General features: G+C 37.1%; 2 protein-coding genes across 2 annotated transcripts; one reads left to right on the top strand and one right to left on the bottom strand.

The window, feature by feature from the left end:
* The first annotated feature begins 6,385 nt into the window (after window positions 1–6,385).
* On the top strand, window positions 6,386–7,844 carry LOC144648771 (uncharacterized). The gene is made up of 2 exons (XM_078508235.1): window positions 6,386–7,093; window positions 7,470–7,844. The coding sequence occupies exons 1-2, from the start codon at window positions 6,797–6,799 to the stop codon at window positions 7,527–7,529; spliced, it is 357 nt and encodes a 118-aa protein (XP_078364361.1). The 5' UTR covers window positions 6,386–6,796; the 3' UTR covers window positions 7,530–7,844.
* A 1,540-nt stretch (window positions 7,845–9,384) lies between these two features.
* Window positions 9,385–14,252, bottom strand: LOC144648770 (carbohydrate sulfotransferase 10-like). Its single transcript, XM_078508234.1, has 2 exons — window positions 14,097–14,252; window positions 9,385–10,228 (listed from the first exon to the last, which is right to left on the bottom strand). The coding sequence occupies exons 1-2, from the start codon at window positions 14,209–14,211 to the stop codon at window positions 9,426–9,428; spliced, it is 918 nt and encodes a 305-aa protein (XP_078364360.1). The 5' UTR covers window positions 14,212–14,252; the 3' UTR covers window positions 9,385–9,425.
* Window positions 14,253–15,225: the final 973 nt, after the last annotated feature.

Genomic DNA, 15,225 nt, shown 5'->3' with positions numbered 1-15,225 from the left:
AAGATACAAAACAAACAAAACGATCAAACTGAACAACAAAAAAGCAAAAGATACGTAAAGCAAAATCCTAGGAAAAGAGGTCAGGAATTGAATGAATTCCATTAATATCATGTTTAAAAAGTGCTTAAGACCGCGGGATAAGTCTTGGTCGATTGTATTATACGTTTCATCTAATGATTGAAGAGTATGATTATCGAGGTGAAGTGGTTTTGCAATAATAAATAATAATGTTTGTCAAAACAGTACTATTGAAAGGCAAAGTAATCCATGGCATAAAATGAAAATTACCCTTATTAAATAAGCGAAAACGAATTCGCGAGAGACCTGTACGCTGTGAATGGAATGAATGTTCGCAAGGAAAGTGATAAATCGTGAGCGGTCGTAAGGAAATCACATGTGAAGTATTATTTGATGTTGTTAATGAAAGATTAGTATTTGCAGCCGAGAGATAATATCAGCCACCGAGATCGACTGTCGGACAGAGGTTATGACAATTGGGTAAGGGTATATGAGCATGGTTAAAAGAAAGTTGAGATTCGGGGGTCCATTTGAGTTTCAACCAAAACGGATCTTGAACAGCGGCGAGAACATTTTCAGGACAAAGGACTGTTGACTGTTGACATTGTTCTAAGTCAGTTTGTTTGACCACGAACCATTTTCGAACCATTGATCCTCCATAGCAAAGGCCGTCGCTTTGATAGGTAACAGGTGCTAATTGTTCCATGGTGCAAATAGGATCGGATCTTGCATCAGTAAAAAGCCACGCCGTAATGCGTCAATAGTGGTTGCCAAGGACGGTTCGGTAGATAGTTTCGTAACTAAATCCGTGGCCAAAAATCTCCAGGTGAAATTGAAGCAATTACTGGTGTTTTTGAAGCGTTTTCCGTCCAACAAAAGGGCTGCAATTCTTGGACTAAAATCCTGACCGTCAGTCAAACGCTTTGCAGGAGGATGTTTCTTGTAGAAAGCTTCCAAAAGGCGTTTGTCTAGGATATTGTCGGCTCTTTCCCATATATTGTGAGTAGCAGGAAACCTGAGCCACTTGATGAGAATTTCCGGTTGGCCAGCACACGTTAGTTGTTTAACGATTTCTTCAGCTGAAAATATATTACCTTGATCCAAATCTTGCTCAGGGGTCTCTAGCATCTCGTCAACTCGAGTTTCTGTTTGTTCTTGCTCCTACCATTTGTCTTCTTGGCCGCCTTCAGAATCGTCATTCTCTGAATCGGTACAGTCGATTAAATTTCGTCAGGGACTGTCGAGTCGCCCTGTTCACGGACAAAACTGTCTGCTGGAAGATCACTTTCCAACAAATAAGGCTCATCGATATCTTCTGGATGCTGACGTATCGGACGTGAGACAGGATTAATACAGCGCTTAAGCGGGTAATGTGATCGGTAGTGGATACTCAACGATTGTCTATGGCTCAAATAATAATAATAAAAATAATAATAATAAATCATTAACTTATATTGCGCAATTATCAATTTAAAAATGTTTAATTGCACATTACAATATAATTAAAAAATAAAAAAGCTAAACAATTTAAAATTTAAATTCACAAGCTAAAAAAGTTTAAAATGTATATAACTCTAAAAAGAAATGTACAATTAAAAAGCTTTTAAAAATAAAAAGGTCTTGATAGCTTTCTTGAAACTTTGAACTGATGACATGTTTCTTATTTCACTTGGAAGCTCGTTCCATAATGTAGGGGCGGCCACACGAAAAAAGTGATCCCCAAGCGTAGCGAGTGATTTACATTGGCTATAATTAAGGCGTAAACCATTATTGGAACGCAAGTAATGTCTTCCAGCAGTTTCTCTAACGGAAATAAGTTCACTTATGTAGGCTGGAGCAAGACCATGTACGGCTTTAAAAGTAATCAACAAAATTTTAAAAAATATATGACTTCAGCAGAGGTGTGATGTGGCAATATCTGCTCGCCTGGAAAATCAATCGTGCAGCTGCATTCTGAACCCTTTGTAATTTTTAAAGATGGCGTTCAGGCACTCCAAAAAGGAGACTGTTACAATAGTCAAGCCGGCTTTATATAAAAGCATGAATCAGTGTTTCTGTGCATTCTTTGCTTAAGAACCTTCTTATTCTTCTGATGTTGTAGAGATGATAGAACGCTGCGGAACTGGTCTTAGTGATATGATCCACCATAGATAAGTTTGAGTCAAGCCAGACTCCAAGATTCTTAACAGGAGATTGCGGAGCTATATTTGCATTACCGACTGTAATGTGCGAGATGTTAAAGAACGCAGTGTACCGGCAAGAGAAATTCTACAATACAGAATGGACCGTGGAAATGATGGGCTAGTTTCTTGGAAAGACCCTTGCAGTTCTTGGGACTGTACGCCCAGACTTTATCTCCCACATGGAAAGGAGGAGGCACGGTGTGGCGATCAAAAAGTTCTTTCATTTTCTGTTGCGCTCGTTTCGTGTTCTAATAGGAGATTCTGCGTGCTATTTCGATGTTCTCTACGATGGGGCCCTATGCTTCGGCAACAGATAAGGCATTTCTCTTGGCGGCAACAAAGCTGTTTCCATAGTCAAGAGAGGTTCTCGGCCATACAACATGTAGAACAGAGATTCGCCAGTGACGTCTGATGGGAAAACTCGATAAGCAAACAGGGCGGCATTTAGGTGTTCATCCCAATCCCATTGGTGTGAGCTCACAAACATAGAAAGGCTATTCATCATTGTGGAGTTATACTTTTCCATTTGTCCGTTTGTCTGAGGTCTATAACCGCTAGTGAAAATTTTGTTCGTGTTCATTAAAAAACAGACTTCACGGAGTAGGCTGGAGAGGAAGTTAGACCCCCTGTCTGACAGCAACATCGGCGGGGCTCCATGACAACTGACAATTTTTTTAACAAAGATTTCTGTGATGGTTCGGGCGTCCGTGGTTGGAATTGCAAAGACTTCACACCATTTTGTGCACATGTCATGGAAAGTGAGGATATATCTGTTGCCCTTGTTGGAGACGGGGAGGGGCCCACAGATATCCGTTGATATTTTCTCGAACGGAGCCTCGTCAGGAATTGGCAGGAGGGAAGGAAGCCTCTGTCTCAGATTTTTCTTCATAGCACAGTGTTCACAGCTCAAAAACCAATGTTGAACATCCATGTACATTTTAGGCCAGAAGTAACTGTCGCGGAGTTTTGCATAAGTCTTGCATAAGTCTTGTAAACTTCTAATTACACTATTATTCTCACGCATACATAATAAGCCAGTCACACGGGAAAGGTTTAAGTTCAACAAATACCGACATTTGTTTGCTTGTTAATTTGTTCAATGGGGAATCAATTTTGGTCAAACCTTTGAAAAAGCGACAGAAATAGTTACACAAACCTAGAAAAGCTTAAACTCCCGTAGTATTGGACTGTATTGGAAATATTGTGACTGTTTGTATTTTGGATGGATTGGGTTTGAGACCCGATTGAACCCGATAAATTACACTCTGGTAAATAAGAAGGTAAATAAAATCGCTGGATGTTTAGGATCCGTACCGCCTATATGGTGGCCGAGAACTGCCAATCGAAAAATCCTGGTTTTGGAGGATTTTGTATTTTATTTTAATAATTCATTTCATTTTGATTTGTAATTATTTTTCCTTTTTTTCAATTCGTTATTATTTTCAATTTCAAATTAAAGACGAGTGAAAGTAAAATCAATTGAAATTCAAATTTAAATCAAAATGAAATCAAAGTAAAATGAAATGAAATAAAAAAGTTAAGGCAAAGTAAAGTGAAACTGAAATGAAATGAAAAACAAAACTAGTGCAGCGCTCGCCCATACGAAAATTTAATTTATTTTTCAAAGCAAAGTGAAAATAATTTTTCGCATGGCCGAGCGCTGCCACTACCAGCGTGCCTTGCGAGCCCGGGGGGTACTTGGGTAAATTTTTGTTGGGTATGTGCCGCTGGCCTATCAGAACCCCTACCCCATTATAGTCATATTCTATGGCCAATTATAGACCCCATCTTAGTCACTTTTGGGTAAATTTAATTTTTACGACCCCAACTTAGTCACTTTCTGGGAGCTGTTTGTCAAACATTGAACAACAGCAATAAATACGGTAAGATTTTTTTCGGCGAATATTTCCATTCATAAATCAAAACTTGCCAGAATTTTCGTACTCTCAAAATCCCGGAAAAGTGTAACCCCATTCTAGTCACCCTATAAAAAATGCTTGAAATGGCGACCCCATTATAGTCAGTCCAGTCGTGAAAATGCGACCCCATCCAGCGGCACATCCCCATTAGCCCATTTATAGGAAGTGCCCCCCCCCGGGCTTGCGAGATTGAATCTTCCAAAATGGCGGACGGCCGTTTGTCACGTATGACGATGTCGATCCATGATGATAATCCAAAAGGAAGCTATGTCCCAATATGTTCAGCAAGGTTTGAAAAGATCTGAAATCTTAGACTTTTTGAGACGTGATTTTCCACAATGCCCGGGTAGTATCCGTAGCCTTCAGAGGAGGCCTCGTCACTTCGAAAGTTTATGCTGCAATGGCGTTGGGATCGATAATTTTATGAAGGCTGCCGAGAACGAGTTAAAAGGCCCCGGGTAGCCATTAGGTTACAGAGCACTGCATAAGACGATCAGACAGGAATATGGGCTTAATTTTACGAGAGACCAAGTGCATGATGTAATGGACCCAGGCGTTTGAGGCCTGCGCGACTCATATCCACGTGCGATAGTCGTTTCAGAGTTTTGCACTTAAGAGTGTGTCTTTTAGGGATCTGTCATTTTGTATGAAATAATCGGGGGATCTTTGTAGAATATTTCGTGAAACAATTGCTACCATTTTTGCATAAGTATTTACAGCTGTATTTGTTTCAAGTTGAGCACTGATGGTTGATATTGCGTGACGAAAGGCGAGATTCGCTTGTTTTGCTTATGTTTATGTTTAAAGGGCGAGACCCCTGACCTCAAATTTAACCTCTGAGAGGGTGGCCGTCTTCTTGCCTGAACTAAACCATATGGTGGCATATATCGAGCATATACAACACGAAAAACAATTAACTTACGAGCGTGAGATTTTAAATCTAATCATGTGGTGCCAGAACGTAACACAACGAACAAGGAAGGTAAAACCAAAACATCGAGCTCAAGAGACAAAACGCTCGATCAAATTAATGCATGAAGCATGACCTTTACAACACAGAATCTCTCTAAACCAAATTTTGGCTTTCTCAAAGTAAAGCTACAACAGTCTCTGGCGAAGAAGGACAAAGATAAATATGTCCGTAATAATATACAATATATCTTTGAATAGTAATATTGATTTAATTTATAATCAACATTTCCCGAAAATGTTGATTATTTAGCTTGTCCATCCAGAGCAAACATTCTGGGAGCTTAGGCATATCTTGCAAATAGAAATGAGCCAAAACAAAAGCAAAACATGTGGCAAATTGCAGAGCTCTACAAACCGGAAACCGTAGAGACCAATGACCTCTAGACATTTGCTAGGCTAGTCTTACGGCTCTCTGCCTCCAGATAATATATAAAACGGCAGTACAACTATCACGATCGTAGGAGTCATGAAGGACCGTCTCTTTCAGTTTAACAATAACAATTAAGTTTGCCATGGCCATCCAAAAAGTGAACCCAGTTGGGCCGCTGGTCGTTAACTCGTTCTCGACAACCTTTATGCAACGCAGCCAATGGCATTGAAATTTCGAAGAAGATTTCAGATCTTTTCAAACCTTGCTGAACATATTGGGACATAGCTTCCTTTTGGATTATCATCATGGATCGACATCGTCATACGTGACATACGGCCGTCCGCCATTTTGGAAGATTCAATCTCGCAAGGCACGCTGGTAGTAGCAGCGCTCGGCCATGCGAAAAATTATTTCACTTTGCTTTGAAAATTAAATTAAAATTTTCGTATGGCCGAGCGCTGCCACTAGTTTTGTTTTTCATTTCATTTCAGTTTCACTTTACTTTGCCTTAAATTTTTATTTCATTTTATTTTACTTTGATTTCATTTTGATTTAAATTTGAATTTCAATTGATTTTACTTTCACTCGTCTTTAATTTAAAATTGAAAATAAAAACGAATTGAAAAAAAGGAAAAATAATTACAAATCAAAATGAAAAGAATTATTAAAATAAAAACAAATCCTCCAAAACCAGGATTTTTCGAAAAAAAGGAAAAACAATTACAAATCAAAATGAAAAGAATTATTAAAATAAAAACAAATCCTCCAAAACCAGGATTTTTCGAAAAAAAGGAAAAATAATTACAAATCAAAATGAAAAGAATTATTAAAATAAAAACAAATCCTCCAAAACCAGGATTTTTCGATTGGCAGTTCTCGGCCACCATACACCTATCTTCAAGTGAATGTAACATCAGTTTGCAAAATATGTATATCATCATTCATGCTACTGCAGCGAGTGGTTATTTGTGTGGTAAGTTGTCATTGTTTCTATTTACTTCCCTTGATGCCGAATTTGGTATTAAAATTGGGGTCGGATCATTCATATTTGTTGTCATTGTCAAAACAGGAATGTCTATTCTATATCCCGAGGGGATCCCAGTTGATAACCCGTTTATTTCTGATGTGCGTTTTCCTAATTGATGATGATCATTGTCTATTATTAAATAATTATCAGAGCAGCAAAAGTGTGGTTTGTCATTAATTGGAATATCAACCAACAAGCGCTGAGAACAATCCTCTGAATTGATCTGACAGCTCGCCCTACAGCTGGGACCACTGCAATCACAACGCGCAGCTGGTTTGGGTCCAGAGAATGTGCCAAAAGAAATAAAATGAAGGATCAGAAATGCTTGACCTGCTTGGAGGAGGCTCCAACCTTCAATGTTCTAGACAGTTTTGTTCTTCTTTATCCATGCTGGGAAAAGTTCACACGCCGCCAATACCACGAGCAGCGGGAAACAAGATCCACTGCATCTCCACACCGTGGCATGTCCCTTCCAGCTCGCACGATCGCCAGAATAACCAGGAACAACCCTTCTCAGTTAACCACGTGTCACCCCGTCAACGTGCCGTCGATGCGCCAGAGGACTCAAAAACAGCCCAATGTTACAGCAGAGGATCGAAAAAGAGTGAGTATTAAAAGTGTGCTTAACTGATTGATTATTGTGGTTAATTAAAAAAATTAAGACATACTCCAGAGGAGATGATATTTTCGTTTCTTGACTGCCTCAAAATACATTGCAAGTGCCAAATCATCCAAATGTCATCATTAATACTGATATAATCATGTGCCATGTGCCATGTATTAACCGACGAAGCACAGAGGAAGTTTGAGACTAAAATGTTCAACCTAATTCCAAATGAAGTGTTCCAGGTTTATGCTGAAGTATCGCTGCAGTTTATATAAAGTCAAAGTTTGCATTTGGGTCAATATGAGTGGAATAATGTCTTAGTGGTTTTTGGTGTAAACCAATTAAATCAATAAGTGTTTTTGTTTGATTTCAGGACCCCTATATCATCAGGCGTACAGATGTATTGCAATTTTTGTCGAACATGCACACTTGATAGCCACGGAAGAGTCTGGTTTTTATATTGCTAATTGGAGATTGATTTTTACCATGTGGAAAATATATTCTAAGGGATTTAATTTCACGATTTTATTTTGTCAATTATACCGATTGAGGTCAGACAACATTGGTGTATAGATTTTTATTTTCATTACTGCTCTGAGGGCTGTCTGTTTATTTTATGCAACAATTTATTTTAAATATGACAACCCAACTTAGGGTGTTACACTCGTAATTGTAAAATTGTCACTCACTTAACGCTAGTGACGTATGTCAATTTATATCCTATCAGTGTTTGATTTATGTTGTTAAACTTTTAGTCGCTGGATAAGAAAAACATTATCATAAGCAATATTTTTTTTCTGTCCTGTATTTACTTTTTTGAATTGACATTCCATTAGTTCTTTTGGATATTGCAAATTGACTATCTCATAATGGAATCAACCAACACTATGCATATTGATCCAGCTCGTAACCCGCATCTAAATGTTGGATTAGTGGTGGGTTTTGCCATTCTGATGATCTGGTCTAGCGAACGCGATTCCACGTATATAAGGATTACGTATTGCCAGATGAAATCCAAGAGGTTTCTTCAACTTATTTTGTTTTTCACAATCGACGACCACAGTTAAAAGGTGTTCATCGATTTGAACATATTGACGTGTTGTGGTGATTGTGTTGTAAGTCGGGCGATGGTCAGTAGGACTGCGTCCCGCATTGAAAACATTTTAGGAAAAATAATAATATTTGTGAAATAAGAAATAAATGTTGTACCTTTCTTAAAAAAATGCCAAGTCAGCATTTTTGTTCCAGCCTTATGCATGGTTACCCCCAATTTTCTCTTTAGATTGCAATTCTTGATTTTTACGTGACGTCATCAAAATTAAAAACACAGAATCGCAAGACCCCTGAGTTTTTATCCTTCACTGGCTATTAGACGTCCTTAATATAGGGCTTATATATTGTTGAAAGTTTTTTGCTCGATAGCATTCACCGTCTAAAAGATAGAGTATTTTATTTCGAAGTTTCCCACACGGATCAAATGGCCGCCAGAAGGCTGTCACGTCTTCTTAAAAGCCTCATCCTGCGATTTTTAACAATCTGAACAGTTGAGGTTTTGCGAGAAGTGTTTTTGTAGCAATATTTAATGCCAGATGTTTTCATTGATTTCCGGTCGCCATGTTGGAGCCCAAGCAGTTGGGCTCCAATTTGTCGTTTCCATATTGTGCTCTCTAAATTTGCGTGAAACATTTTGGCGGATAACTCGAGTATGGAATAATGTACAGACGCGACACTTGGACAAGTAGTTTATATAAAAGTTTTCTACAACCTGTAATATTCTTGATGTTTTGACCCAATAGTTTTTGATTTATTTTTTTGCGGCGTTACAGTGACGTGACAGTGAAAACCACCTATAGTCCTTGCTATCCTCTTCTTTTAAAGTAAAGTCCTCAGTCGCGCAAAAGATCTCTGTATTAAGGAGGCAGTTTCCTTAAATTGTGAGTCAATAAACAGTAATTAAGGTAATAAAAATAACATGAGGGAAACAAAATAGGCCATTTCGAGTTATCATCTGCCTCTGTTTTAAAACCAGTCTACGTGCAAAACCACTCAAATAAAAGTGAGTTTGATTTGCATGAAAATGGACTTGTTCGGTGAAACGCATTTTTCATATAAATGATTTCGAACGTAAACTTGTTTTGATGAGGCAAAGGGTAACTCGGAAATGGCCTATTAAACAGGTTTTCATCCAGAGTCTTTTTAAATTATTTTGGCTTCACGAACAATTATATTTTGGAGGTGTTCTTAAAAACCTTTTTTCTATAATAGCAAAAAGAATAACCGGAATTTTACGGTATTTATATTACTGTTATGTATTATCCTCATTGAGCTATTATTCTTCAGAAGCAGCTTTCATGTCGTAAATCTCTTGTAACGGGCCAGGGAAATCATATCCAAATAACTTGAAGTCAAGCTCATAAAATTGCCATAGTTTAAAGATTTCTTCACTGGTAAGACCTGAGTAATATTCCAACATGTATGGCCGGGACTTCGATGGATGATACTCGGGAAATGTTACAAATTTGTCGACGCCGATTTCTTTTAATAGAATAGGTGCTTCCTCGGCGAGGGTCTCGAAATGGCCAATAAAGTTGTAATCTATTTCACAGGGACAGATCTGCTCATAGGAGCGCCAGTGTTGGTTCATTGATATCGAAGAGTGATTGAAGGAGAGCACGTACCTGACAAACCATGGAAAATTCATGTTTTTTAATTCTTGATCGGTGATGTTCGGTTCAACCTTCTTCCGAAACCATCCACCACTCCTAATGACCTTGTCCCTGTAGGCTGACAGAAGACGTGAAAACGGCTCTCGGACAAACATGGCTTTGTAGTATGTCTCAAGAATCGTCTTTCTTTCGGCTGGCGGATAATTGATGAGAAAAGAAAATAAACTTTTTTTGTGAGGGTAAACTTTCCGACCTGTACCATTATGACGCGCTTGATATAAAACGCCTTTCCAGGTTGTACACGAAACTTTGGGGATGAAGCAGAACACAAGCTTTAGATCTTCCATGACAATAAAGCGAGTAAAGTGAGCATCTTCGATGAAGTTAGGATTTGGTGGCTTCTTTTGGCATTGCTCTCGAAGAATCCTTTTTCGTTCTGCCAGCTTTGGAGCAAACCATGATGGAACTGAAAAAGATAATGTTCAATGAAATTAAAAGAAAGTTAACTTATACTTGGAATACATGTACACCAAACCCTAAGAGATGCTCAACGGTAAATATAAATTAAACCCGGAAGGGAGACCAACTCGTTCGTGGCTCAAGCTTTCTCTTACCCCTAAGAGATACCATTTTTCGGTATCGATTGCTAACACGTTACAGTAAAAACCCGCATATAAGAACCTAGGTTTTTTCAAGTTAGCCCTAACAGGTTCTTATATAAATGGTATTTAGTGTAAAATTAGGCTAACTAGGTTCTTAATTACGTTCTTAACTTTTGTTCAAGAAATAAAGTAGAATTTTTAAATGATCTGGTCTTTTATGTCCAATAACAGTATTCTTGGAGGCTTCGGTAAGCAAAATACAGTCAACACCCGCATATAAGAACCTAGAATTTTTGGGTTCAGGCTGAATGGGTTCTTATATTTTGGGGTAGTTTTTCCGAACTCAGGCTGATTAAGTTCTTATTAGGTTCTTATTTGTAGGAGTTGTCATAGTGATACCATTCAGAGAGCTACTGTTGTACTAGTATGTCATAATGGTTGAACATTTGTATTTTAAACCGCAAAAATGCCAAGCCTTATTTTTTAAACAATAATAAATGGAAAAGACAAGCAGTAATGTGTATTTCACATGAGCAAAAGTCAGGGCACTCAACAGATTCAAGTCTCAAGGCTACACCAGTACAATTTTATACAGTATTCTATACACTGTATTTAAAAGATTTTCAATTAAACAAATAATTTTCATGGTGTTTCTCAGAAATTTCACAATTTCTATCAATTAAATCCAGTATTTTAGCTACAAAATAAGAGTGTTTTTTTGTATAAGAACCTATTGTTCTTTGCAAGCCTAAATAGGTTCTTATATATATATATAAAAGAAAAAATCGAATTAGTAAGTTGACACTGGCTAAAAATATTGTTTTTGGACGTTTCGGCCACTACTGTTGCCTTCTTCAGCAAGATAAAAATGCAAATGTTCAACGGCGTCCTGTTAAAATATGTAACGAATGTGTGATAAAAACTAAATGAACTTTCCGAGTGCAACAAAAGTCTCTAGAGCATTCATAATGAGTCTATGAATTCTTAATGCTATTGTAAACGTTTGGTAGCGCTATGTGTTCGTTTATAGCGTTCCTATCTCGCACAGAATGCCAAGCTTCAAGAATTAGTCGTTGTTTCCACACCGTTGACCTGTCAACAATTTCGACGCTCTCCAAATCTATTTGATGTTCGTTAAGCATATGGTGTTTTGCCAACATAGAGTTTTTATCCAATTTTGCGATGGCCTTCGCGTGTTCTTTCATACCTCCTTTTTTAGCCAGTGTCAACTTATTAATTCGAATTTTTTAACATGCCTGGCTACAACCCGAACTTTTTTAGGTTCTTATATATTTGGGTATTAAAATGCCCAATTTCAGCCTGTGGGTTCTTAAATCACTAGGTTCGCACACGCGGGTGTTTACTGTAGTTAATACTAATATTGAAGAAGGACAAATTTTATGTAACTATGCTTTAACTATAACGTTTACAGACTGTCTTAAAAATATATTTTTGAGAAGATTTTTTAATTCTATATTTTTGAGAAGATTATTTTTTTCTTTTTCGAAAATAAGAACCTGTTTTAGAATTTTAGCCTAAAATGGTTCTTATGCGAATGGTGCTTAAAAATGAAATTTTAGCCTAACAGGTTCTTAAATGTTAGGTTCTTATACGCGAGTTTTTAATGTATTACGGCATTTTATTTCTTTAATACGTGCAACCCTAGATGACACCTTGACGGCTAAAAATAATAACACCGTAAGGGAGACCAAATCTGCACTTCCAAAGTTTTGTTTCCATTGGTAGTTTCTTTTAATAAAAAAACTTCCTTTTCCCTAAATTTAAAGAGTATTTTTAAAGAATCCTGTATATAAAGTGTTAACATTTGCATACATTTTGTTCATTAGTTTTGCAGTTCCTTATAACATCCAGGAGAAATTGATGGCTTAAATATCTCCGAATAAATGTTATCCATAGTTTAGTTTGGTGACATGGAAAGACATTGCAGTTAAACAAGCATACCGCAAAAGCTCCCCGCAATCTCTTTTAATCCCCTTCAAAGCCACTCCTCACCCTCCCCCCCCCCCCTCCCCTCCCCGCGCACGAAATCTATGAAGGAGGAAGCAAGGTAATTTACACTTAAGGAATTATTCATCCACCACATTTCCTTTACGTTTTTGCGAAAATGTGTTACTAAACAGTACTAAAACAGGAAGTCCACTTTATCTGTTTAATATGGATTCTTACTGTTTCATTGTTTAAAAAAAGTCCCGTTGTAATGCAACGCCACCCCCTCCCCCTGAAGGTCTTGAAAACAAATAAACCCAAAGCGTTTTTACCGTATGCAAATATTGAATTTTGAGTCTGCAAATTTATTTTTCGTGTCGTTTACTAACTAAGCATGCTTCTTCCAAACAAAGCTGTCATTGCTAAGAATGATAGCCTGAGGAAGATTTTGACATTTCATGGCAACCACAAGATACACATAACAATCTTATTCAGGCCACGGTGAAAGACTGGAAGGACGTTTCGTTGTTTTTTTTTTGAAGTATTTTCAAACGTATCTTGGCTCATCAAAGAAGATAACTGTAAAAAGAACGTGATTAGCTAGGTGTAAAAGCCGTTGAAATAGGGAATAAACATGCGCATAACGGGCATAGCATAAAATTAAATTAACCGTTCAAAGGTTGAATAAATATGGGTTAATATCGAAATGGCACTTTGTGCTGTTAGAAATAATCATTGTCTTTTCTTGAGAAATAAATCAGGTTGGTTCAAAGACAAAAATCAAATGCACCTCCTCAGACGATGTCGATGAACGGAGAGGAGCGATATCTGTTCTGGATAGACACTAAGAACGTCCTGATCCTATATTCCGCTTTTAAGATAAAACGCTTTCCTTTGTCGACAAGAAAGTACAACCTTCGAGACAATTGAATGATCCAATCAGTTTTAAGACTATAACAGTTCAAGTCAAACGTAACCCATCGGAAAGTCGCGTGTTTCAAAATTGTCAAAAAAAGAAAAAAATTAAGAAGGAAGACTTCGACTTCGAGTATTACTTGGACAAAATTATGTATCAAAATTATTAACATCTAAGTGCAAACGTTTGTGTCACTGTTTCAATTACAGTAAACGCCCGCGAGCAAGAATCTAACATTTAAGAACCTGTTAGGCTAAAATTTGCAAATTAAACACCCTTTTTATAAGAATCTATTAGCCTAGAATTTGGAAACAGGTTCTTATTTTCAAAAATCGGTTTAAAATGTTTACTTTTGGGAAAATAAGTTTGGACAAGGCATTGCTGTATATGTATATAAATGTTATGTTCTGAATGATTAGTGCTTTATTTTTACATAAACATGTTCACTTATGAGGTATGCAAATTTTATACAAGGAACAAGCCGAAGACAACTTTTAGAGACAATGTGAATTTTTCTTTACAAAATAAGAACGTACTAAGAACCTTAATAGCCTACTGTATGTTATCAAAAGAGATCACTTCTAACAACACCAAACATCGAAGACAAATTTCTGAATTCCACTGAATCGCTTAAAAGGCGATTCTACACGTGAAATTTACCTATAGTTTACATGGTTCTTGTGAACTTTGAAATTCATTTTCCCAAGCTCTGATAAGAAATAGTTGTTGGCGTTATCACAGCAAAAAATTGTCGAGTGATAACGGTAAACGGTAAACGATGAACACAGGATGTTTAAAGCCGGATAAGCCAGTGTCACTGATTGAATGTTAAATGAGTTTTCAAAAACCAAAGCATTTAATAACATTACCTCCAGAGGAATCTTGTTCCAACAGCTTGTTCGAAATCCACAGACCGCCAAAACAGATCAGTATAACAACGAAAACCAGCTTATTTCTGTACCATGACCTTGATTTTCCGAACATGGTGGTTTATTACAAACCCTTATAAAATATTACAGGCTGGCGTTCTCTGCGCGTGTATTTTGGTATGAGTGAAGCTTTCAAACGGAAGTCAGGTTACCAAGCAAGTAGATTTATGTTATAGCTTAAGACAGTCTCGTGGTCTGATTGGTTAAAGAACGTTATTTTATTCATTAAAGAAATTTGGGTATTAATAGTAGGTAGAGAATCCCACGCATTTCGCTCCTGTTTTGACGATTTCTATTCTTAGAGAGTTCAACGTTCTTTAAAATAAATATTTACAACGCTAACAGTTACCAACGCTAAAAATTATCCTGATGATAACTTATAAATCTATATCAAAAAGGTATGGTGTTTTCTTTTATAATTTTTAAATTAATATTTAGCCTTGTAAATAATTATTTTGATACAAAGCGAACATTATGAACATCGAGGCTGTTTGATTTAAAAAAATAAAAGCTTTGTTAAGCCGTTCACAACACGAATGTCATCGAACGTGGATGACGAAGACGTTTCATAATTATGCGGCAAAGCTATCTTGCGTGGAACCGGCAATTTTATTTGGCCATTTAGAAATAACCACAACAAGGGATTTTTTAATGCAAAGATCAAATAATTTTTGTGTTTTGCGTACGTGACTACAACTGTATGCATTGTTAAGCCAAATATTAAGAATAAAACCGGGATCTAACCAGATTCGCGTATTTCCACGACTTAGTGTCTACTATGCCATAGTAACTAGTTTATAACGGCAAGAATGTGTTCCTGTAACTGTTCCCGCGAAGCTTTTCTTACAACTCCCAAAGCTATTCTCTAGCACGCCAGTGTATATTGTTAACCTTTATCGGGAAGGAAAATTTGCAGTAAAGAATTTTTGATATCCGATGTATTTGGTACTCACGTACACATATTTAGTCTGGTTTACCGTTATCGCGACTCAGCTCAGGAAACAAAAGCTTGGTGTTTTATTATGCCAATCTGTGACAGGAGACCCAAATTTATTTATCTCTTGGATAT

The sequence above is a fragment of the Oculina patagonica genome, chromosome 4 (genome assembly GCF_052425735.1).
Source record: "Oculina patagonica isolate OP01 chromosome 4, crgOcupat, whole genome shotgun sequence".
In the NCBI taxonomy this organism is placed as follows: Eukaryota; Metazoa; Cnidaria; class Anthozoa; order Scleractinia; family Oculinidae; genus Oculina; species Oculina patagonica.
The sequence above is the reverse complement of the archived record's forward strand: the minus strand, read 5'-3'. Positions and strand labels throughout refer to the sequence as shown.